The sequence below is a fragment of the Scyliorhinus canicula genome, chromosome 15, assembly GCF_902713615.1.
Source record: "Scyliorhinus canicula chromosome 15, sScyCan1.1, whole genome shotgun sequence".
In the NCBI taxonomy this organism is placed as follows: Eukaryota; Metazoa; Chordata; class Chondrichthyes; order Carcharhiniformes; family Scyliorhinidae; genus Scyliorhinus; species Scyliorhinus canicula.
In genome coordinates, this window is record NC_052160.1 from 45,091,579 (window position 1) to 45,110,741 (window position 19,163).

The 19,163-nt window shown below is 48.1% G+C and overlaps 1 protein-coding gene across 3 annotated transcripts in view; it reads left to right on the plus strand.

The window, feature by feature from the left end:
• Nucleotides 1–19,163, plus strand: part of zgc:113333 (beta-N-acetylhexosaminidase) — a 95,605-nt gene that overhangs the window by 39,155 nt on the left and 37,287 nt on the right. For 2 of the 3 annotated variants that reach the window (XM_038821094.1, XM_038821095.1), the window contains exons 6-10: nt 7,442–7,606; nt 10,218–10,401; nt 17,484–17,555; nt 17,689–17,893; nt 18,438–18,520. In XM_038821094.1, coding sequence (XP_038677022.1) covers nt 7,442–7,606; nt 10,218–10,401; nt 17,484–17,555; nt 17,689–17,893; nt 18,438–18,520 — 709 coding nt within the window. The remainder of the gene's footprint in view (nt 1–7,441; nt 7,607–10,217; nt 10,402–17,483; nt 17,556–17,688; nt 17,894–18,437; nt 18,521–19,163) is intronic. The other variant, XM_038821096.1, reaches the window with a different exon arrangement.

Sequence of the window (19,163 nt, forward strand, 5' to 3'; positions counted from 1 at the left end):
AAAAGAAAACTTTAAAGAGAGGGGAGGGGGGGGAAAAAATATATTATTATTTTTATATCTTTTTGCACTTTTTTTTCTCACCCAAAACAAGCCCATCTGAGAAGAGTTTTATAAAAGAGGGAAAAATAAAGTGGTAAAGGAGAGAAGGGAGGAGTGACGAAAAAGGGAAGAAACAAAAAAAAAATAGGGGGTGGAAAAGGGGGGGGGGGGGAAAGAAAAACAAGGGGAAAAGAAAAGAAGAAAGGGAAGGGGGAGAAAAAAATGCCAGAAGGGAGCCAAAGCAGAGGGACTAGGGGCACCAAAGGCAGACGGGGCAATGGGCGAGCCAGTTCAGATGAGCGAATCAATGCACAAAGCGGCAGAACGGAAGTATCGCCGCATCAAAAAGAGCTGGACAGACAGGTGCATTCTCTCCCAGGGCCAGGGGAGAGCTGAGCTGGAACTGGAAGACAGCCTTTATCGAGGCGCTGAGGGAGCATCAGCAGGTAAACAAGGCAGAGGCGAAGGCAGACATAGAGGCTGCAGTGCAGGCAGCAGTGGCCAAGGCCCTGACAGAGGTGCAACAGGCCCTGGCCAGAGCAGAGGAGAAATTGGATACTCGAGGGGAGAAACTGGAAGCCCATGAGGCGACCATTAAGGAGCTGGAGAAAGCAGCGACCGAAATGAGCGACCGGATCACGGCCCTGGAGAGGGAGGTGACGAGACTGGGCACAACATAGGGGAGCCTGAGGGGCAGAGTGGACGACCAGGAAAACGCTCGAGAAGGCAAAATGTCAGGATAGTGGGCCTGCCAGAGGGGATCGAGGGTAGAAACCCCACGACATACGTGGCCGAGATGCTGGACAACTTAGTGGGGAGGAAAACCTTTCCAAACCCACCAGAAATGGACAGAGCACATCGGTCGCTGCGCCCGAAGCCCAAGGCAGGAGACCACCTGAGAGCAGTCATAGCTAAACTGTGCCGGTACCAGGATAGGGAAACAATCCTGCGCTGGGCCAGGAAAAATAGAGCCTGCAAATGGGAAGGACACGCCATTAGAATTTATGAGGACATTGGGGCAGATCTAGCCAGGAGACGGGCAGAGTTCAAAAGAGCGAAAGCAACTCTTCACAAGAGCAAAGTGCGTTTTGGTATGCTCTACCCAGCGAAACTCTGGGTCATATACCAAGAAAGAGAATACTTCTTTACAGCCATGCTGAAGCAAACAAGTTTGTCGAGGAACACGAGCTGGAAAACCACCAGCGAGGGTAGAGATGAGGGGCCCCTGGCAAGGGGCAACAACATGCCGACGGGGGTGGGGAGGGGTGAGGCAATGCCAGGCCCCGCCCCCGCCACGGCAAGAGCACCCTGAACAAAGAGCAAACCACTGCCCGAGGGACCGCTCCAGGTGGGAGGCCAGGCCCCAGCACAAGGGAACGAGAGTAGCGGAGAAGGGAGAGCAAGCGAGAGGGGTGCAGGGTAGGATGGGAAGAGCGGGCAGAAAACCGCAGGGGAGAAGCGAGACAGTAACTCCCGAGAGGGGGGGCCACTGTACTAGCAGGAAAGCTAGCGCCGGGGGCACGCAACAAAGCAGGTCCGCAGCGCGCCCCCAACAGGGTGGAAGGCGCCAGGCAGGGGATGGGAGGGACCACCCAACAGAGTCGGGAGAGCAAACGGGGACAGGAACAGGGGAAAGAGGGACAAAGGAGGGGTATACAGGAGAGGAGGGAAAAGGGAGAGACCAGGGGCGGGGGTACATGGGGAGGGGGGTTGCAGGGAAGGAGGGACAAATGAGGCGAGAAAAGGAATAGGGCTACAAAGTGCCATAACCAAGGGCTCGAAACAAGGAACCGCTGCAAGCACCCACCCAGTACGGTCTCTGGGCGAAGGGAGACCCCAGAATGCAGGGGATTACCCGCGTGGCGGACGCACAGTGGGCGGCCATGGCGGGTGCCCCTAGGACAAAGGGAAACCCCGGAGCGCAGGGACCTGACCGCATGGAGAGAGCAGCGACAGCGGCCATCCTGGACGGCCCCCTAACAAAGGGAAACCCCGGAGGGCAGGGGCACGTCCACCAGATAAGTATGGTTAATCCCACAGGAGCGAGGGGGCAGAAACCCACCACCAGGGTAGTCACCTGGAACGTAAGAGGCCTCAACGGCCCAGTGAAGAGATCCAGAGTCCTCCCCACCTAAGAAATATGAGGGCCGATATAGTCTTCCTCCAAGAGACACACCTGAGAGAGCAGGACCGACTGCGGGTGAGAAAAGGCTGGGTGGGACAAACCATTCCTGCTATGGGACGAGGGCCAGGGGAGTGGCGATATTGATCGGCAAGAGGACAATGTTTAGGGCGACAAAGACGGTTACGGACCCGGGGGGCCGGTACGTCATGGTCAGCGGGGCCCTGGATGGGCCTAGTTAACGTGTACGCACCCAACTGGTACGACACGAGCTTCATCAAGAAGACCATGGCAGAAATCCCGGACATAGCGACGCATCGACTAATCATTGGGGGGGGGGGGGGGACTTCAACTGTGTACAGGACCCAAAGACGGACAGATCAAACCACAAAACGGGGAAAACCTCAAGCATGGCAAGGGAACTCGGTCACTTTATGGAGCAGATGGGAGCGGTGGACACCTGAAGGTTTGCCCACCCGGGGAGAAGGAATTCTCCTCCTTCTCCCCAGTACACAACGTGTACACCAGAATTGACTTCTTTGTGGTGGGGAAAACGGTGCTTCCAGGGATAGACAAAGTGGAATACTCCGCAATTGTGATATCAGACCACGCTCCACATTACATGGACGTGCGGCTAGAGACAGGCAGGGCCCAACGCTCCACATGGAGGTTGGATGGTGCCTTACTAGCTGACAAGGCCTTCAACAAAAGGATAGCGCGGGCCATAGCAGAGTACACGGAGAACAACCAGAACGGGGAGGTCTCACCCTCCACGTTCTGGGAAGCGCTAAAGGCTGTACTAAGAGGGGAAATCATCGCTTTAAAAGTGCGAAGAGATAGGGGGGAAAGGGTGGCTAGGCAGCAGCTGGTCGACTCCATACTGGAGGCAGACCGTAAATACTCCGAGGCCCCGACCGTAGAGCTCCTGGCGGAGAGGAAAGAGCTACAAAGGAACTTTGACCTGCTCTCCACCAGGAAAGCAGTGCACCTACTCCGCCAGGCACGTGGGACCCTGTACGAACACGGAGACAAAGCCAGCCGCCTGTTGGCACACCAGCTGAGAAAGCAGGCAGCCACCAGAGAAATTGCACAAATCAGGGGTACCAGAGGCACGATAGAAACAGAACCAGAAAAGATTAACAAAACCTTCAAGGCCTTCTACCAAGAGCTGTACACCTCAGAGCTCCCAAGGGGGGAGTCTGGGATGAACCGGTTCCTTGATGGATTGGACATTGCAGTCGTGGGGGAGGGCAGCAAACGGGGCTTGGAAGCACCACTAGCACTGGCAGAGATCATGGACAGCATTAGCTCCATGCAGGCGGGGAAGGCGCCGGGACCAGACGGATTCCCGGCAGACTTCTTTAAAAAAATCGCGACAGCACTGGCCCCGCACCTGGAGATGTTCACAGGCTCGCTAGCTAGGGGCACACTGCCACCCACGCTAGCAGAGGCCTCAATCTCGCTGATACCTAAGAAAGACAAAGACCCAACGGAATGTGGGTCATACAGACCCATCTCACTGCTGAACGCAGACGTCAAAATACTGGCCAAAATCCTAGCCAAAAGGCTAGAAGAGTGTGTAACTCAGGTGGTCACAGAGGACCACACAGGCTTCGTCAAAGGTAGACAGCTTACCTCGAACATTAGGCGCCTGCTGAACGTGATAATGACCCCCTCCGGGGAGAGAACACGAGGTGATCGTCTCCCTAGATGCAGAAAAGGCCTTCGACAGAGTCGAATGGAAATACCTCATAGAGGTACTGGAGCGGTTCGGGCTTGGAACAGGGTTCACCTCCTGGGTAAAGCTCCTATACAACGCTCCCATGGTGAGCGTACGGACCAACAATACCAACTGCACAGGGGCACCAGACAAGGATGCCCACTGTCCTCGCTGCTGTTCACCCTAGCGATTGAACCACTAGCAATCGCGCTCAGAGCAGCAAAAATCTGGAGGGGGATCCGAAGGGGAGGCAGAGAGCACAAAGTCTCACTCTATGCAGGTGACCTGCTCCTCTACATCTCGGACCCACAAAGCAGCATGGATGGAATCACCGCGCTCCTGAAAGAGTTTGGAGCCTTCTCGGGCTACAAACTCAACATGAGCAAAAGCGAGATCTTCCCAGTACACCCGCAAGTAGGGGGGGCAGCACTAAAGGGGCTGCCGTTTAAACAAGCCCGACACAAATTCCGCTACCCTGGGGATCCAAATAGCCCATGACTGGAAAGGGATCCACAAATGGAACCTCACCAGTCTGACGGAGGAAGTAAAAAAGGACCTGCAAAGATGGAACACACTCCCACTCTCCCTCGCGGGGAGAGTCCAGACGATCAAAATGAACGTACTGCCCAGGTTCCTCTTCCTATTTAGATCCATTCCGATCTACATCCCCAAGGCCTTATTTAAAGCGCTGGACAAACTAATCATGGCGTTCGTATGAGGGCTAGGAAAAATGCTAGGATCCCAAAGAAGGTCCTACAAAAAACAAAATCCAGGGGGGGGGCTAGCCCTCCCAAACCTACAATTCTACCACTGGGCGGCGACTGCCGAGTGAATAAGGGGATGGATCAAGGAGCCAGAAGCCGAGTGGGTGCGCGCGGAGGATGCTTCCTGCATGGGGACCTCCCTCCGGACCCTCGCCACGGCAGCACTCCCATCCCCACCCAAAAAACACTCCAGCAGCCCGGTGGTGAGAGCCACCCTCCAATCCTGGAACCAACTGCGGCAGCAATTTGGCCTGACCAAAATGTCGGACAAAGCTCCCATCTGCAACAACCATAGGTTCACACCAGCACTGACTATGACGCCACCTCCAAAAGTTGGGGGCAGGACGGAGAGACACTGACAGTCAGGGACCTATACACAGACGGCAGGATCGCAACACTGGTCGAACTGACAGAGAAATTTCAGCTAGCCAGGGGAACGAGCTAAGGTATCTGCAGCTTAAAAACTTCCTACCAAAGGAGACAAGGACGCACCCACAACCGCCACGACAGACACTACTGGAAGAACTACTGGACGCAAGCATACTAGACAACACGGGCAGCACGGTAGCATTGTGGATAGCACATTCGCTTCACAGCTCCAGGGTCCCAGGTTCGATTCCGGCTTGGGTCACTGTCTGTGCGGAGTCTGCACATCCTCCCCGTGTGTGCGTGGGTTTCCTCCGGGTGCTCCGGTTTCCTCCCACAGTCCAAAGATGTGCAGGTTAGGTGGATTGGCCATGATAAATTGCCCTTAGTGTCCAAAATTGCCCTTAGTGTTGGGTTGGGATATGGGGATAGGGTGGAGGTGTTGACCTTGGTTAGGGTGCTCTTTCCAAGAGCCGGTGCAGACTCGATGGGCTGAATGGCCTCCTTCTGCACTGTAAATTCTATGATCTATGATCTTAACAAAGGAAACTGTAGTGACATGTATGACCGACTGATAGAAAGGGCCGACACCGTACTGGACGCAACAAGAAAGAAATGGGAGGACGACCTGGGGATTGAGATAGGGTGGGGACTCTGGAGCGAAGCACTGCATAGGGTCAACTCCACCGCCACGTGCGCAAGGCTCAGCCTGACACAACTAAAAGTGGTACATAGAGCCCACTTAACAAGAACCCGTATGAGTAGGTTCTTCCCGGAGGTGGAGGATAGATGTGAACGGTGCCAAGTAGGCCCGGCCAACCACGCCCACATGTTCTGGTTTTGCCCCAGACTTGTGGAGTACTGGACAGCCTTCTTTGAGGCAATGTCCAAAGTGGTGGGGGTGAGGGTGGAGCCATGCCCTAAAGTGGCTGTCTTCGGGGTCTCGGACCAGCCAGATCTATTCCTGGGGAGGAGGGCGGACGCCCTTGCCTTTGCCTCCCTGATCGCCCGCCGTAGAATCCTGTTTGGCTGGAGGTCAGCAGCACCACCCAGAGCTGCAGACTGGCTGTCCGACCTCTCGGAATCTCTCCAAATGGAGAAAATCAAATTCGCCATCCGAGGGTCAGACGACGGCTTCCACAGAACGTGGGAGCCATTCACGCGACTGTTCCGGGACCTGTTTGTGGCCAACGAACAAGAGGAAGAATAGCCAGGTAGCAAAGAATCAGGGGAAATTTATTTTATTTAAGAACAATAAAGTTAACCCAAACAAAACACTAGAGATACCCAAGATTCGTTTACACTACCCGTCTTTGGTTGAACCGTTAGTCTGATTCTTGAGTCTCTCTGATCTGTTGTCACGAAGGTGGTCTCACAGGCAGCTTCCTTCTTTCTCTGGTCAGTTGTACGGATGGTCAAGGTCACCTCTCACGTTGAGCCTTCCCTCCTGATGTGTCTTGGGCGTCCGCCTTCATCGCCCTCCCTTTGCACCTTTCAGGAAGCTTCTCTAGCTTACTGCCAATGAGGCCTCAGGAGGGAGTCCCAACACCCAATGAATCAGGTGATGACTGCTTGACTGGGGCCCATCCCAGGTCTTCATCTCTGGGCTGTGGTATGCATGTACCTTATATAAGATAATGGCGGGAATTCTAGGGGCCCAAGAGTCTCGCTTGGTCTGGGCTACCCACAACATATCAGTGCATATCAATAGGATCGATGATCTCCTGATGGGTGATTGATGGGGCAGGTCCATATATGTTCTGTCTGTGGGTTGTATTTTTGACATTTTGGCCAAGTCCGAATTCCCATCCTGCCTGAGGTTTGATTGCAGTTTGGTTTAAAAGTGCCCAATTCCTTTATTTAAAATATCAAATTTAATTGGGCCGAAATTAGTCCATGTCCGGTCACCACAGACTATGCAAGTCTCAATCTTCCTGAGAGAATTTCTGATTAAAATGTTAAGGGGAAGCCCCAATTCAAATGTTTGTGTACCATAGAATTTGTACAGTGCAGAAGGAAGTCATTCAGCCCATCAAATCTGCACTGACTCTATTAGAAATTACCCTACCTAGGTCCACTCTCCCGCCCAACCCTGCACCCCACCTAACCTACACATAAGGGGCAATGTAGCATGGACAACCCACCTAACCTGCACATCTTTGGACTGTACAATGTAGTACCATGTAATGTTCCTTTGAATACTTCTGCTGCCAGCAATTTCATTAATTAGGGAAGTTTATTACTGGAAGAATGTGTGTCATTCTTAAATTTGATTAACCATTGTCTCCTAAACTACTGCCAGTTTCCAGCTTGTACATCAATATTAAGGTCTGTTGGATACAATTACATTATGTGGGTTTTATTTGTCTTACCATAACCATACATTGGCAGGCTGTATTATTGTTTAAATGTAGATCGTTTCCTCAACAGTTTGTTCTTAAACACAACAAACATCAAAACCTCAGAGAGGTACTGAAATTTCCCAATAGCCTGAATCCTCATTTGCCTGGCTCTCTGAATTTGGTGAAGGAGATGCTCTCCCAAGTACTCGATAAACACAGTAAATCTGGCTGGATCCACATAGGAGCCGATGAGGTATGTACTTTGCAGTGATGTACGTTATGTGCATGGTGCATAACAATAGTGTGATTATGTTAATCCATCACCCCTTCCATTGTCTAATTTTTTTTTGTATTTGTGCAGTTTCCACATCAAACCTCAAGCAACAGTGTACAATAACATTTAGTAATGGCTTTAATGGTGGAGCCTCTCGAATACAGTGGTTGAGAAGGTGGAGTGGCAGGAGGAAAGATTAAGAAAAAATAAATGTATTCAGGGAGGGTGGAGTAATGACGGTGATTGACACAGATAGGTTATGATGGAAATGTGGAATAAAATAGGAGCTCCAGTGCTCCAAATGAAATGGAGGTATATAGGGTGGAGAATGGATGTTCCCAACGTATGCTCAATAGTGTGATAAATACAAGAAATTGTCATACTTTATAGTTTGTTTTTTTGTAGTAATATTATTAAAACCTAGGTTAGAATAAATATAGACATTATGTCTGCTGGAGGTGTGATTTAAAAGTGAGGAAATCTGTTTTTTTTTATAGGGGAAGTGTTTTGCTAATAGATATTAGAAGCCATTTTGCCTGTTTGCAGATAGAGAACTAATGTATAATGTTGTAACTGTTTGGGCCTGGTTAAACAAATCAAGGCACAGTTTATAACAAGACAAAAGAATGCTGTGTGCTTTGAGTGTAGCTGGTGTAACTAATGAGAGAGGCCTGTCTGGAAAAGGGAGTTTTTTTCCCAGGACACTTGTGCTGAGCAGAAGGTTTTCAGCTTGGTCCTAAAATAAGGTTTATCTCTCCAAGGACTCTGCACCAAGATAAGCAAGTAAAACCTGATTGCTAACTTTATATATGATGTAGTATTTGAAATATAATTCTGCTCTTATATCTGATATGGGTTGCTTAATTTGAATGTAGAAGCAGGATTCGGGAACCAAGTTAAGATGTTGAATCTGTTAACTGCAAAACCCTTTCTTTATTTTATAATCCTTATTAATATCACAAGTAGGCTTACATTAATACTGCAATGAATTTACTGTGAAAATTTCCTTGTCGCCACACAACGGCGTCTGTTCGGGTACAGAATGCTCAATTTACCTAACAAACATGTCTTTTAGGACTTGTGGAAGGAAACAGGAGCACCCGGAGGAAACCCACGCAGACATGGGGAAAATGTTGCTCATGTGCTTAATTCTGTGTTCAAATCAATGTTTGTTTTAATATCAAAGCTACGGTAGCACAGTGAATAGCATTGCGCCAGGGTCCCAGGTTCGATTCCCTGCTGGGTCACTGTCTGTGAGGGGTCTGCACGTTCTCCCTGTGTCTGCGTGGGTTTCCTCCGGGTGCTCCGGTTTCCTCCCACAGTCCAAAGCCGTGCAGGTGAGGTGGTGTGGCCATGATAAATTGCCCTTAGTGTCCAAAGAAGGTTCAGAGGGGTTATTGGGTTAGGGGGATAGGGTGGAAGTGAGGGCTTAAGTGGGTCGGTGCAGACTCGATGGGCCGAATGGCCTCCTTCTGCACTGTATGTTCTATGTTCTATCTACTGGCCAGTGTTATCACTCCTGTGTTGCAGTAACATTTTCTCAGTTTTGCCAAATGCAAATAATTGGGTGTAGATAAGCAAATCAGCTTCTACCACAAACATTGCATCATATCTAGCAACAGCAACTGGATTCTTTGGAAAATTTCTCTAATGAATGGTAGGGTAGGGTCGTTGTAAATTCAGTGAGGGGGTAAAGTTCACAATTAAGTATGTTTATTGCTGTTAAGTGGTAAAACCCTGGAGTACTCAGTTGCGATAACATTTATTGAGAATGTTCTATGATTAGTTGGGGTGAATGGAGTTGCTATGGAGCCATTTGCTGTAACAACTAGAGGTTAGATAGTAAAGTACTTGATTTGAATGTGATTCTTATATTTTATAACTTTTCTTATATAGCTCCTTTAATATAATAAAATATCCCAAGGTACCAAGCCACATGAGTAGATATTAGTTCAGAAGACTAACAACTTGGTCAAAGAGGTGGGTTTTAAGGGAGTGTCTTAAATGAAGATAGCAAGAAAAAGAGGCAGAAAGATGTAAGGAAGCAGGGGCAGCAGGGTAGCATGGTGGTTAGCATAAATGCTTCACAGCTCCAGGGTCCCAGGTTCGATTCCCGGCTGGGTCACTGTCTGTGTGGAGTCTGCACGTCCTCCCCCTGTGTGCGTGGGTTTCCTCCGGGTGCTCCGGTTTCCTCCCACAGTCCAAAGATGTGCGGGTTAGGTGGATTGGCCATGCTAAATTGCCCGTAGTGTCCTAATAAAAGTAAGGTTAAGGGGGGGGGTTGTTGGGTTATGGGTATAGGGTGGATACGTGGGTTTGAGTAGGGTGATCATGGCTCGGCACAACATTGAGGGCCGAAGGGCCTGTTCTGTGCTGTACTGTTCTATGTTCTATGAAGGATTTCCAGAGCTTTTAGTGCCTAGGCAATTGGAGGCATGGTTACCAATGATGAAGTGCTTAAAATCAGGGATGCATGAATGACCAGAATTATAGGACATTGATGCCTCCTGAGAATTGTGGGGTCAGGAAAGATTACATAGATAGGGGATTTTATAAAGTGCTTAATTTTCTTCCTTGTTATTTTCTGGAGGTTTTTAGTCTTGGAGAAGGTCCTGAATCCAAACAGTTTATCAATGAACAACGAGGAGATGTAGGAAAGATTTTCTTGGACCACATCAAGGAAATTGGGAATTTTGTGGTCAACAAGTATCCTGGGCTTAAGCTTCTCATGTGGGATGACATGATGCGGAAGATTAGTAAAGAGAGAATCAGGGGTGAGTCTTTTTAACCACTTGTTAAATGAAAATGAGGTTTGTGATTTAAAAATAAAAAAATTATTTAGCAGCATGTCATGAAAATAGGTACCAAAGTTAAAGGTCTGCAGTATTGAAGGAATTTGGTAAAAAGCATCATATTGTTCAATGCTCGATATGGCATGGTTAGGTCATTCTTGATAAATAATACTTGTGTTCATATAGTGCCTTTCATGACAATAGGACATCCTCAAGCACTTTACAGCCAGTTGGGTACTTTTGAAAATTTTCCAGAGTTGTGAGTATAAATAACGTATCTCGGGGATTTTGCTGAAAGGGAAAAAATCTGAAAATAGTGAAGTCGCTGCTGTAATGTTGGAAATGCAGCAGCCAAACTCCCATAGAACAATAAGACGGTCATGGCCACAATCAATGTTTTAATGATGTAGGCTGTTGACCAGGATACGGTGCAGTGGCCAACTAAGTTTGGGTGACGTCACTAATGGATGCAAGCTGCTCTCCTCAAGGAATTCCCAGATGAGACTTGATCCCAGCCATTGTTTTTGGGAGCTGACGCCAATTACAGGTCACCGCACAGTACAATGCCACAGCAGGACAGATGAGTGTTAGCTGTAGTGAAGCAGTGCTAGCTGCAATGAATGAGACTCTGGAGTTGAGGTAAGTGGGGGAGGCAAGTATTGTGATGTCTTGTTTCCCTTGCGGCGCCCACAGGTCAGTGGGAGTAGAAGCAGACCAAGGCCGGTGAGCTGGGATAGGTGTTGCAGCAGTCTTACAATACGAGTCACTGGGGGGGCAGAGGTGGAGTTAGAGCAGACCCAGAGGGGTAGAGTATCAGAGCTGTGACTAGAAATAACTTACCTCCGGGATTTTGCTGACACAAAAATAATCTGAAAAAGTGACCTGATTGGCTGGTAGGGAGCGTGTACTAAATTTTAAAAAAATGAATTAGCTAAGTAAAGTAAGGTGGCTGGGCAGGCGATATGCCATAGATGCACAATCTGGGAGCTGGTGGATCCCATTGCGAAGCTGCCGTGACCACATTTGCAGAAGGTGCTTGCCACTTGAGGAATTTCAGCTTCGAGTTGATGAGCTGGAGTCCAAGCTTCAGACACTGCGGCACATCAAGGAGGGGGAGAGTTACCTGGTCGGTGTGTTTCAGGAGGCAGTCACACCCCATAAATAAAATATCTCAAATTAGGGCAGTGGAAGGGGAGCATGGTGGCGCAGTGGGTTGGCCCTGCTGCCTCACTGTGCCACGGTCCCATGTTCGATCCCGGCTCTGGGTCACTGTCCGTGTGGAGTTTGCACATTTTCCCCTTCTTTCCAGAGCAGAGGGCAGCAGAGCAGAGCTACTAATCAGCTGATCTGGGGAAATTTGCATACGTGCAGTGTGGTCAGCCTAATTTGAAGGTGTACCTGCGAAGTAGACCCGAGGAGTTTGAGTGAAGGCAAGCATCCAGCAAAAGGCAGCAGAGCAGAGCTACTGATCAGCTGTTCTGGGGAAATTTGCATACGTGCAGTGCGGTCAGCCTAATTTGAAGGTGGTTTGTGGAGGTGCTGTTGTCAAGTCTGGCACGGGTCTGTCCCTGTTGCTCCCTGTTGCTCCCTGAAGGGAAGGGGGGAAAGGAGTAGAACATTAGTAATTGGGGACTCAATAGTCAGGGGCACAGATAGGAGATTTTGTGGGAGCGAGAGAGACTCGCGTTTGGTATGTTGCCTCCCAGGTGCAAGGGTACGTGATGTCTCGGATCGTGTTTTCCGGGTCCTTAAGGGGGAGGGGGAGCAGCCCCAAGTCGTAGTCCACATTGGCACTAACGACATAGGTAGGAAAGGGGACAAGGATGTCAGGCAGGCCTTTAGGGAGCTAGGATGGAAGCTCAGAGCGAGAAAAAACAGAGTTGTTATCTCTGGGTTCTTGCCCGTGCCACGTGATAGTGAGAAGAGGAATAGGGAGAGAGAGCAATTAAACACGTGGCTACAGGGATGGTGCAGGCGGGAGGGATTCAGATTTCTGGATAACTGGGGCTCTTTCTGGGGAAGGTGGGACCTCTATAGACAGGATGGTCTACATCTGAACCTGAGGGGCACCAATATCCTGGGGGGGAGATTTGTTAGTGCTCTTTGGGGGGGGTTTAAACTAATTCAGCAGGGACATGGGAACCTGGATTGTAGTTTTGGGGTACGGGAGATTGAGAGTATAGAGGTCAGGAGCACAGATTTGACTAAGCAGGAGGGTGCCAGTGTTCAGGTAGGTGGTTTGAAGTGTGTCTACTTCAATGCCAGGAGTATACGCAATAGGGTAGGGGAACTGGCAGCATGGTTTGGTACCTGGGACTTCGATGTTGTGGCCATTTCAGAGACATGGATAGAGCAAGGACAGGAATGGTTGTTGCAGGTTCCGGGGTTTAGGTGTTTTAGTAAGCTCAGAGAAGGGGGCAAAAGAGGGGGAGGTGTGGCGCTGCTAGTCAAGGACAGTATTACGATGGCGGAAAGGATGCTAGATGGGGACTCTTCCGAGGTAGTATGGGCTGAGGTTAGAAACAGGAAAGGAGAGGTCACCCTGTTGGGAGTTTTCTATAGGCCACCTAATAGTTCTAGGGATGTAGAGGAAGGGATGGCGAAGATGATTCTGGAAAAGAGCGAAAGTAACAGGGTAGTTGTTATGGGAGACTTTAACTTTCCAAATATTGACTGGAAAGGATATAGTTCGAGTACATTAGATGGGTCGTTCTTTGTACAATGTGTGCAGGAGGGTTTCCTGACACAATATGTTGACATGCCAACAAGAGGCAAGGCCACGTTGGATTTGGTTTTGGGTAATGAACCAGGCCAGGTGTTAGATCTGGAGGTAGGTAAGCACTTTGGAGACAGTGACCACAATTCGGTGACCTTTACGTTAGTGATGGAAAGGGATAAGTATACCCCGCAGGGCAAGAGTTATAGCTGGGGGAAGGGCAATTATGATGCCATTAGACATGACTTAGGATGTGTAGGTTGGAGAAGTAGGCTGCAAGGGTTGGGCACACTGGATATGTGGAGCTTGTTCAAGGAACAGCTATTGAGTGTTCTTGATAAGTACGTACCAGTCAGGCAGGGACGAAGGGGTAGAGCGAGGGAACCGTGGTTTACCAAAGAAGTGGAATCTCTTGTTAAGAGGAAGAAGGAGGCCTATGTGAAGATGAGGCGTGAAGTTTCAGTTGGGGCGTTTGATAGTTACAAGGAAGCGAGGAAGGATCTAAAGAGAGAGCTAAGACGAGCAAGGAGGGGACATGAGAAGTCTTTGGCAGGTAGGATCAAGAAAAACCCAAAAGCTTTCTATAGGTATGTCAGGAATAAAAGAATGACTAGGGTAAGAGTAGGGCCAGTCAAGGACAGTGGTGGGAAGTTGTGTGTGGAGGCTGAGGAGATAAGCGAGATACTAAATGAATACTTTTCGTCAGTATTCACTCAGGAAAAAGATAATGTTGTGGAGGAGAATGCTGAGACCCAGGCTATTGGAATAGATGGCATTGAGGTGCGTAGGGAAGAAGTGTTGGCAATTCTGGACAAGGTGAAAATAGATAAGTCCCCGGGGCCTGATGGGATTTATCCTAGGATTCTCTGGGAAGCCAGGGAAGAGATTGCTGAGCCTTTGGCTTTGATTTTTATGTCATCATTGGCTACAGGAATAGTGCCAGAGGACTGGAAGATAGCAAATGTGGTCCCTTTGTTCAAGAAGGGGAGTAGAGATAACCCCGGTAACTATAGGCTGGTGAGCCTCACGTCTGTTGTGGGTAAAGTCTTGGAGAGGATTATAAGAGATACGATTTATAATCATCTAGATAGAAATAATATGATTAGGGATAGTCAGCATGGTTTTGTGAAGGGTAGGTCATGCCTCACAAACCATATCGAGTTCTTTGAGAATGTGACTGAACAGGTAGACGAGGGTAGAGCAGTTGATGTGTAAATGGATTTCAGTAAAGCGTTTGATAAGGTTCCCCACATTCGGCTATTGCAGAAAATACGGAGGCTGGGGATTGACGGTGATTGAGAGATGTGGATCAGAAATTGGCTAGTTGAAAGAAGACAGAGGGTGGTGGTTGATGGCAAATGTTCAGAATGGAGTTCAGTTACGAGTGGCGTACCACAAGGATCTGTTCTGGGGCCGTTGCTGTTTGTCATTTTTATAAATGACCTAGAGGAGGGCACAGAAGGTTGGATGAGTAAATTTGCAGACGACACTAAAGTCGGTGGAGTTGTAGACAGTGTGGAAGGATGTTGCAGGTTACAGAGGGACATAGATAAGCTGCAGAGCTGGGCTGAGAGGTGGCAAATGGAGTTTAATGTGGAGAAGTGTGAGGTGATTCACTTTGGAAAGAATAACAGAAATGCGGAATATTTGGCTAATGGTAAAATTCTTGGTAGTGTGGATGAGCAGAGGGATCTCGGTGTCCATGTACATAGATTCCTGAAGGTTGCCATCCAGGTTGATAGGGTTGTGAAGAAGGCCTATGGTGTGTTGGCCTTTATTGGTAGAGGGATCGAGTTCCGGAGCCATGAGGTCATGTTGCAGCTGTACAAAACTCTGGTACGGCCGCATTTGGAGTATTGCGTACAGTTCTGGTCGCCTCATTATAGGAAGGATGTGGAAGCTTTGGAACGGGTGCAGAGGAGATTTACCAGGATGTTGCCTGGTATGGAGGGAAAATCTTATGAGGAAAGGCTGATGGACTTGAGGTTGTTTTCGTTAGAGAGAAGAAGGTTAAGAGGTGACTTAATAGGGGCATACAAAATGATCAGAGGGTTAGATAGGGTGGACAGTGAGAGCCTTCTCCCGCGGATGGAGGTGGCTAGTAAAAGGGGACATCGATTTAAATTGAGGGGTGATAGATATAGGACAGAGGTCAGAGGTAGGTTTTTTACGCAAAGAGTGGTGAGGCCGTGGAATGCCCTACCTGCAACAATAGTGAACTCGCCAACATTGAGGGCATTTAAAAGTTTATTGGATAAGCATATGGATGATAATGGCATAGTGTAGGTTAGATGGCCTTTAGTTTTTGACTTCTCATGTCGGTGCAACATCGTGGGCCGAAGGGCCTGTACTGCGCTGTATCGTTCTATGTTCTATGTTCCGTATTTGCATGGGTTTCGCCCTCACAACCCAAAAAAGATGTGCAGGCTAGGTGGATTGGCCATGCTAAATTGCCCCTTAATTGGGAAAAAAAAGAATTGGATACTCTAAATTTATAAGAAGAAAAAAAATTAGGGCAGTGGTAAGGGACAGTAAGGTTTGACTGCAATGAGGGGGACTTCCAGTGGTGGTCATGGTGTGAGTGGTCGCGCGCAGGGCAGCTCCTGCTTGAAATTGGGTGCAACTTTGAAAGAAAGGTGCAGTTGCAGTTTAAGGCTGGAGGAGATTTTCTTCCCCCTGCCCCGCCCCGGGAGTGGTATGTCCGCTGGTTATCTAACCCGGCAGAAGAAGATGAAAGACCTGGCCAAGGAGTTGGAAGGGACCTGTGGCGCAGCAGCCAGTGGAAGGAGGGCTGAGAGAAAGGGCTTGCGCAAGTCGGAAAGCACCAGGTGGAGCAGTTGATGGCCTTCATCAAGGAAGAGTTCTGCCAGCAGAGGAAGAAGACACAGGAGGATCGCTCGAAGGCCATTGAATGGGCTCTGGCACCCCTGAAGGGCTTGGTAGAGAAATGTTTGGAGGTGCAGGGGTTGCAGATCAAAGAAATCAAGAGGGTAATACCTGATCACAGGTGGTGGCAGGCGGAGATGGGGCTCTTAGGAGACCTTTGCAAGACATTGAGAGCAAAGGTGGAGGAGCAGGAAAATGGTTCAAGAAGACAGAAGCTGCGGAAAGTGGGACTGCCTAAAGGAATGGAAGGTGTGAGTACGTGTCGAAGATACTGGCAGGGCCCGTGGCAGAGGAGGTGCTGGATAAGGCCTCTTAAGTGGACAGAGCACACAGGTCTCTGAGGCTGAAGCCTCAAGCAGGGGAGCCACCGCAGGAATTACAGACCAGTTAGCCTAACATATGAAGTGGGGAAATTACTGGAGTCTATAGTATCAGCCATGATCTCATAGAATGGAGCGACAGGCTCGAGAGGCTGAGTCGCCTACTCCTGTTCCTATGAGTTGCATTTGGATTTCTTGGGAGTTGTTTCTGATTTCCCCCCTTCTACTGCTGTGAATTAAGCAAATATTTGAAGGTTATGTCAGTGTTGCAGTTTATTAATAAATTGAGACTTGGTTAATCATTTGGTTTGCAGCCAATCAAAATGGAAAAGTTAATGAACATATTATGTAGCTTCTTTCACACAATCTAAATCTCTGACACTAATTCGGGTGTTTAGCCATGGCACTGGAGCTTTCTCATGCATCTATAGTATTATCTGTCCTTTGCTTTATCAACTGTGACTCAATGGGAACACTCTTGCACCCTAAGTCCTTAGTTTGCAGGGTCAATTTCCATCCAGCGAATAGAACAGAGAATGTAGTTCAAACAATTCATGCAGTACTGAGTGCTGCACTGAGAGGTGCTATGTTTCAGCTGATACAGTGTGCTTTGGCATACGAGTCCATAACAGTATTGAAAAAGAGCAGTTTTCCCTGGTGTCCTGACCAATATTTGTCCCTCCACCAGTATTGCTACAACAGATATTGTTTTTGGGACACTGGGCGGGATTCTCCATTGGCGGAATCCTCTGCTTTGCTCGCAGCACACTCGTGCCTGGGGATTTTCCGATTGGCGTGGGGTGCCCACGATGGGAAACCCCATTGACCTGCTGTCAGGATGGAGGATCTCGCTGCCAGCTGGGGCGCACCGCACCAGAAAAAGGGTGCGGCGGGGCAGAGAATCCCGCCCTGTGAGTCTATTGGCTGCTGCATTTCCAACAGTAGTGACTGCACATGGAAAATACTTAACTGGCTTTAAAGAACTTTGGGACATTTCCAGGCCAGGAAAGGCGCTACATAAATGCACGTTTTAAATGCTGCAGGACTAGTTAATTTTAGATGCCTTTCCAATCTGTCGAGACCTGAAACACATATATTTTATTTGGCAACTTGATTGATCTCCTGGGTTGCTCTCTCCTCAGATTCTGGTATAACTGAATACGTTGCCCCTGTGGTGTGGTTCTATCAGCCAGACTTTAACATTGAGCAAGTAGGTAAGATGAAATGGGTCTCATTTATCATCATCATCTCTATTTGATGGTCTTGTGGGTAATGATCAGTTTAAAATTAGTATGATGACTTCACTCAGACTCTTTATTTTTAAACAAGAACCTTTTGATATTTTAGAGACATTCCTTGCCAAGTACATGGCCAGTGGATTTAAGAACGTCTGGTTTGCAAGTGCCTTCAAAGGGGCGACAGGTGTTAGCCAGGTTTGGACCCCCATCAAGTTCCATCTCGACAATCACCTTCGGTGGCTGCAGGTGATTAAATCCTTTTCAAAGTTCCCATCCCTTCACTTCCAAGGATTGGCATTAACAGGCTGGCAAAGGTGAGATATTTCTGCCCTTACTAATGTTTAACAGAATTGAAATTGGATTAGATGTTCTGAATAGCGAAATCCGGTCTATCTGTTTTCATTTTCAATACTGTGCTAAGCTCTTATTTGGGAAACTTTCAATGTTCCCTTGAGCACTGTAGATTTACAAGCACAGTGGGAAGGTATTTAGATGAGACTTATAGAATAGCATTTATTGCTCAAATGAGCAATCTTGAAGTACATGATGTACAACTGAATGGTTTTAGACCACTTTAATGAGAACATGACCAGAAAGGCTGTAGCCTTCAATGTACCATGAACTCCACTGAACCAATGATTAAAAACCGTGACTGCCTAACTTCCCATCCCAATTCACCCAACCTTGTACTATGAGCCTTTCATCAGCTATCAGGAAGCCTTTTCTGGATATGAATGATTTTAGAAGTTCTGATCATTCTGATAATAAGGAAGAGAGTGATTTTGTTCAAAAGTTCTTCAAAAGAGATGTCAGTTAAAGATACTTAAAATGTTTTGATGCTTTATCTACATCCCTCAGGTATGATCATTACTCAACTCTGTGTGAGCTGCTGCCAGTTGCAATCCCCTCCTTGGTGATCTGCATGCAAACTGTGACGCACGGTGAGTTCCCTTTGAGAATATGACTCTTGTTGGTTTTTTTGTTTTTGTACATCATTCACACTTTTCTCTAGACACCGTTTTTGTTACTTGTACCATTACCACTGCCTTTTACCTTGCTCAATCAACCCTTCTGCCATTTAATCTCATCTACCTTTTGTAGTATCTCTTACTTTCAAATAAGAAACAAGGGTCTGGTGGTAGTGCAAAATTTAGTTTTGTTGCAAAAGTTTGCTTAGTATGCTTTCAAAAATATAAAAAAATACAAGCCCAGCAGGGCATAAGGAAGAAAACAATGGAAAGAGAACAAAGGCACAGAGAGAGGGCAACGCGTGCGCCAGTAACTTTATACCTTCACGATTTGATACTGCTCCCCCCCCCCCCCCCCCCCCGTTCCTTATTGGCTTACAAGTTCTGAATAGTGGGCCTTACCGTCACTCACATTGGTATCTAACTTACTGGCTGTGTGTGTATGTGTATATATATATATGCCCCCGCCTTGATTCTAAGAGAGTAAATCAATAAAAGCAAGCAAGCAAGAAATAGTGCAGAGGAACACATTCACAAATACCTTTGATGGTCCCTTTGTTTGGGAATTGACTTCAACACTGGAATGGGCAAACCGATAAAGTGTTACAATCCTTTA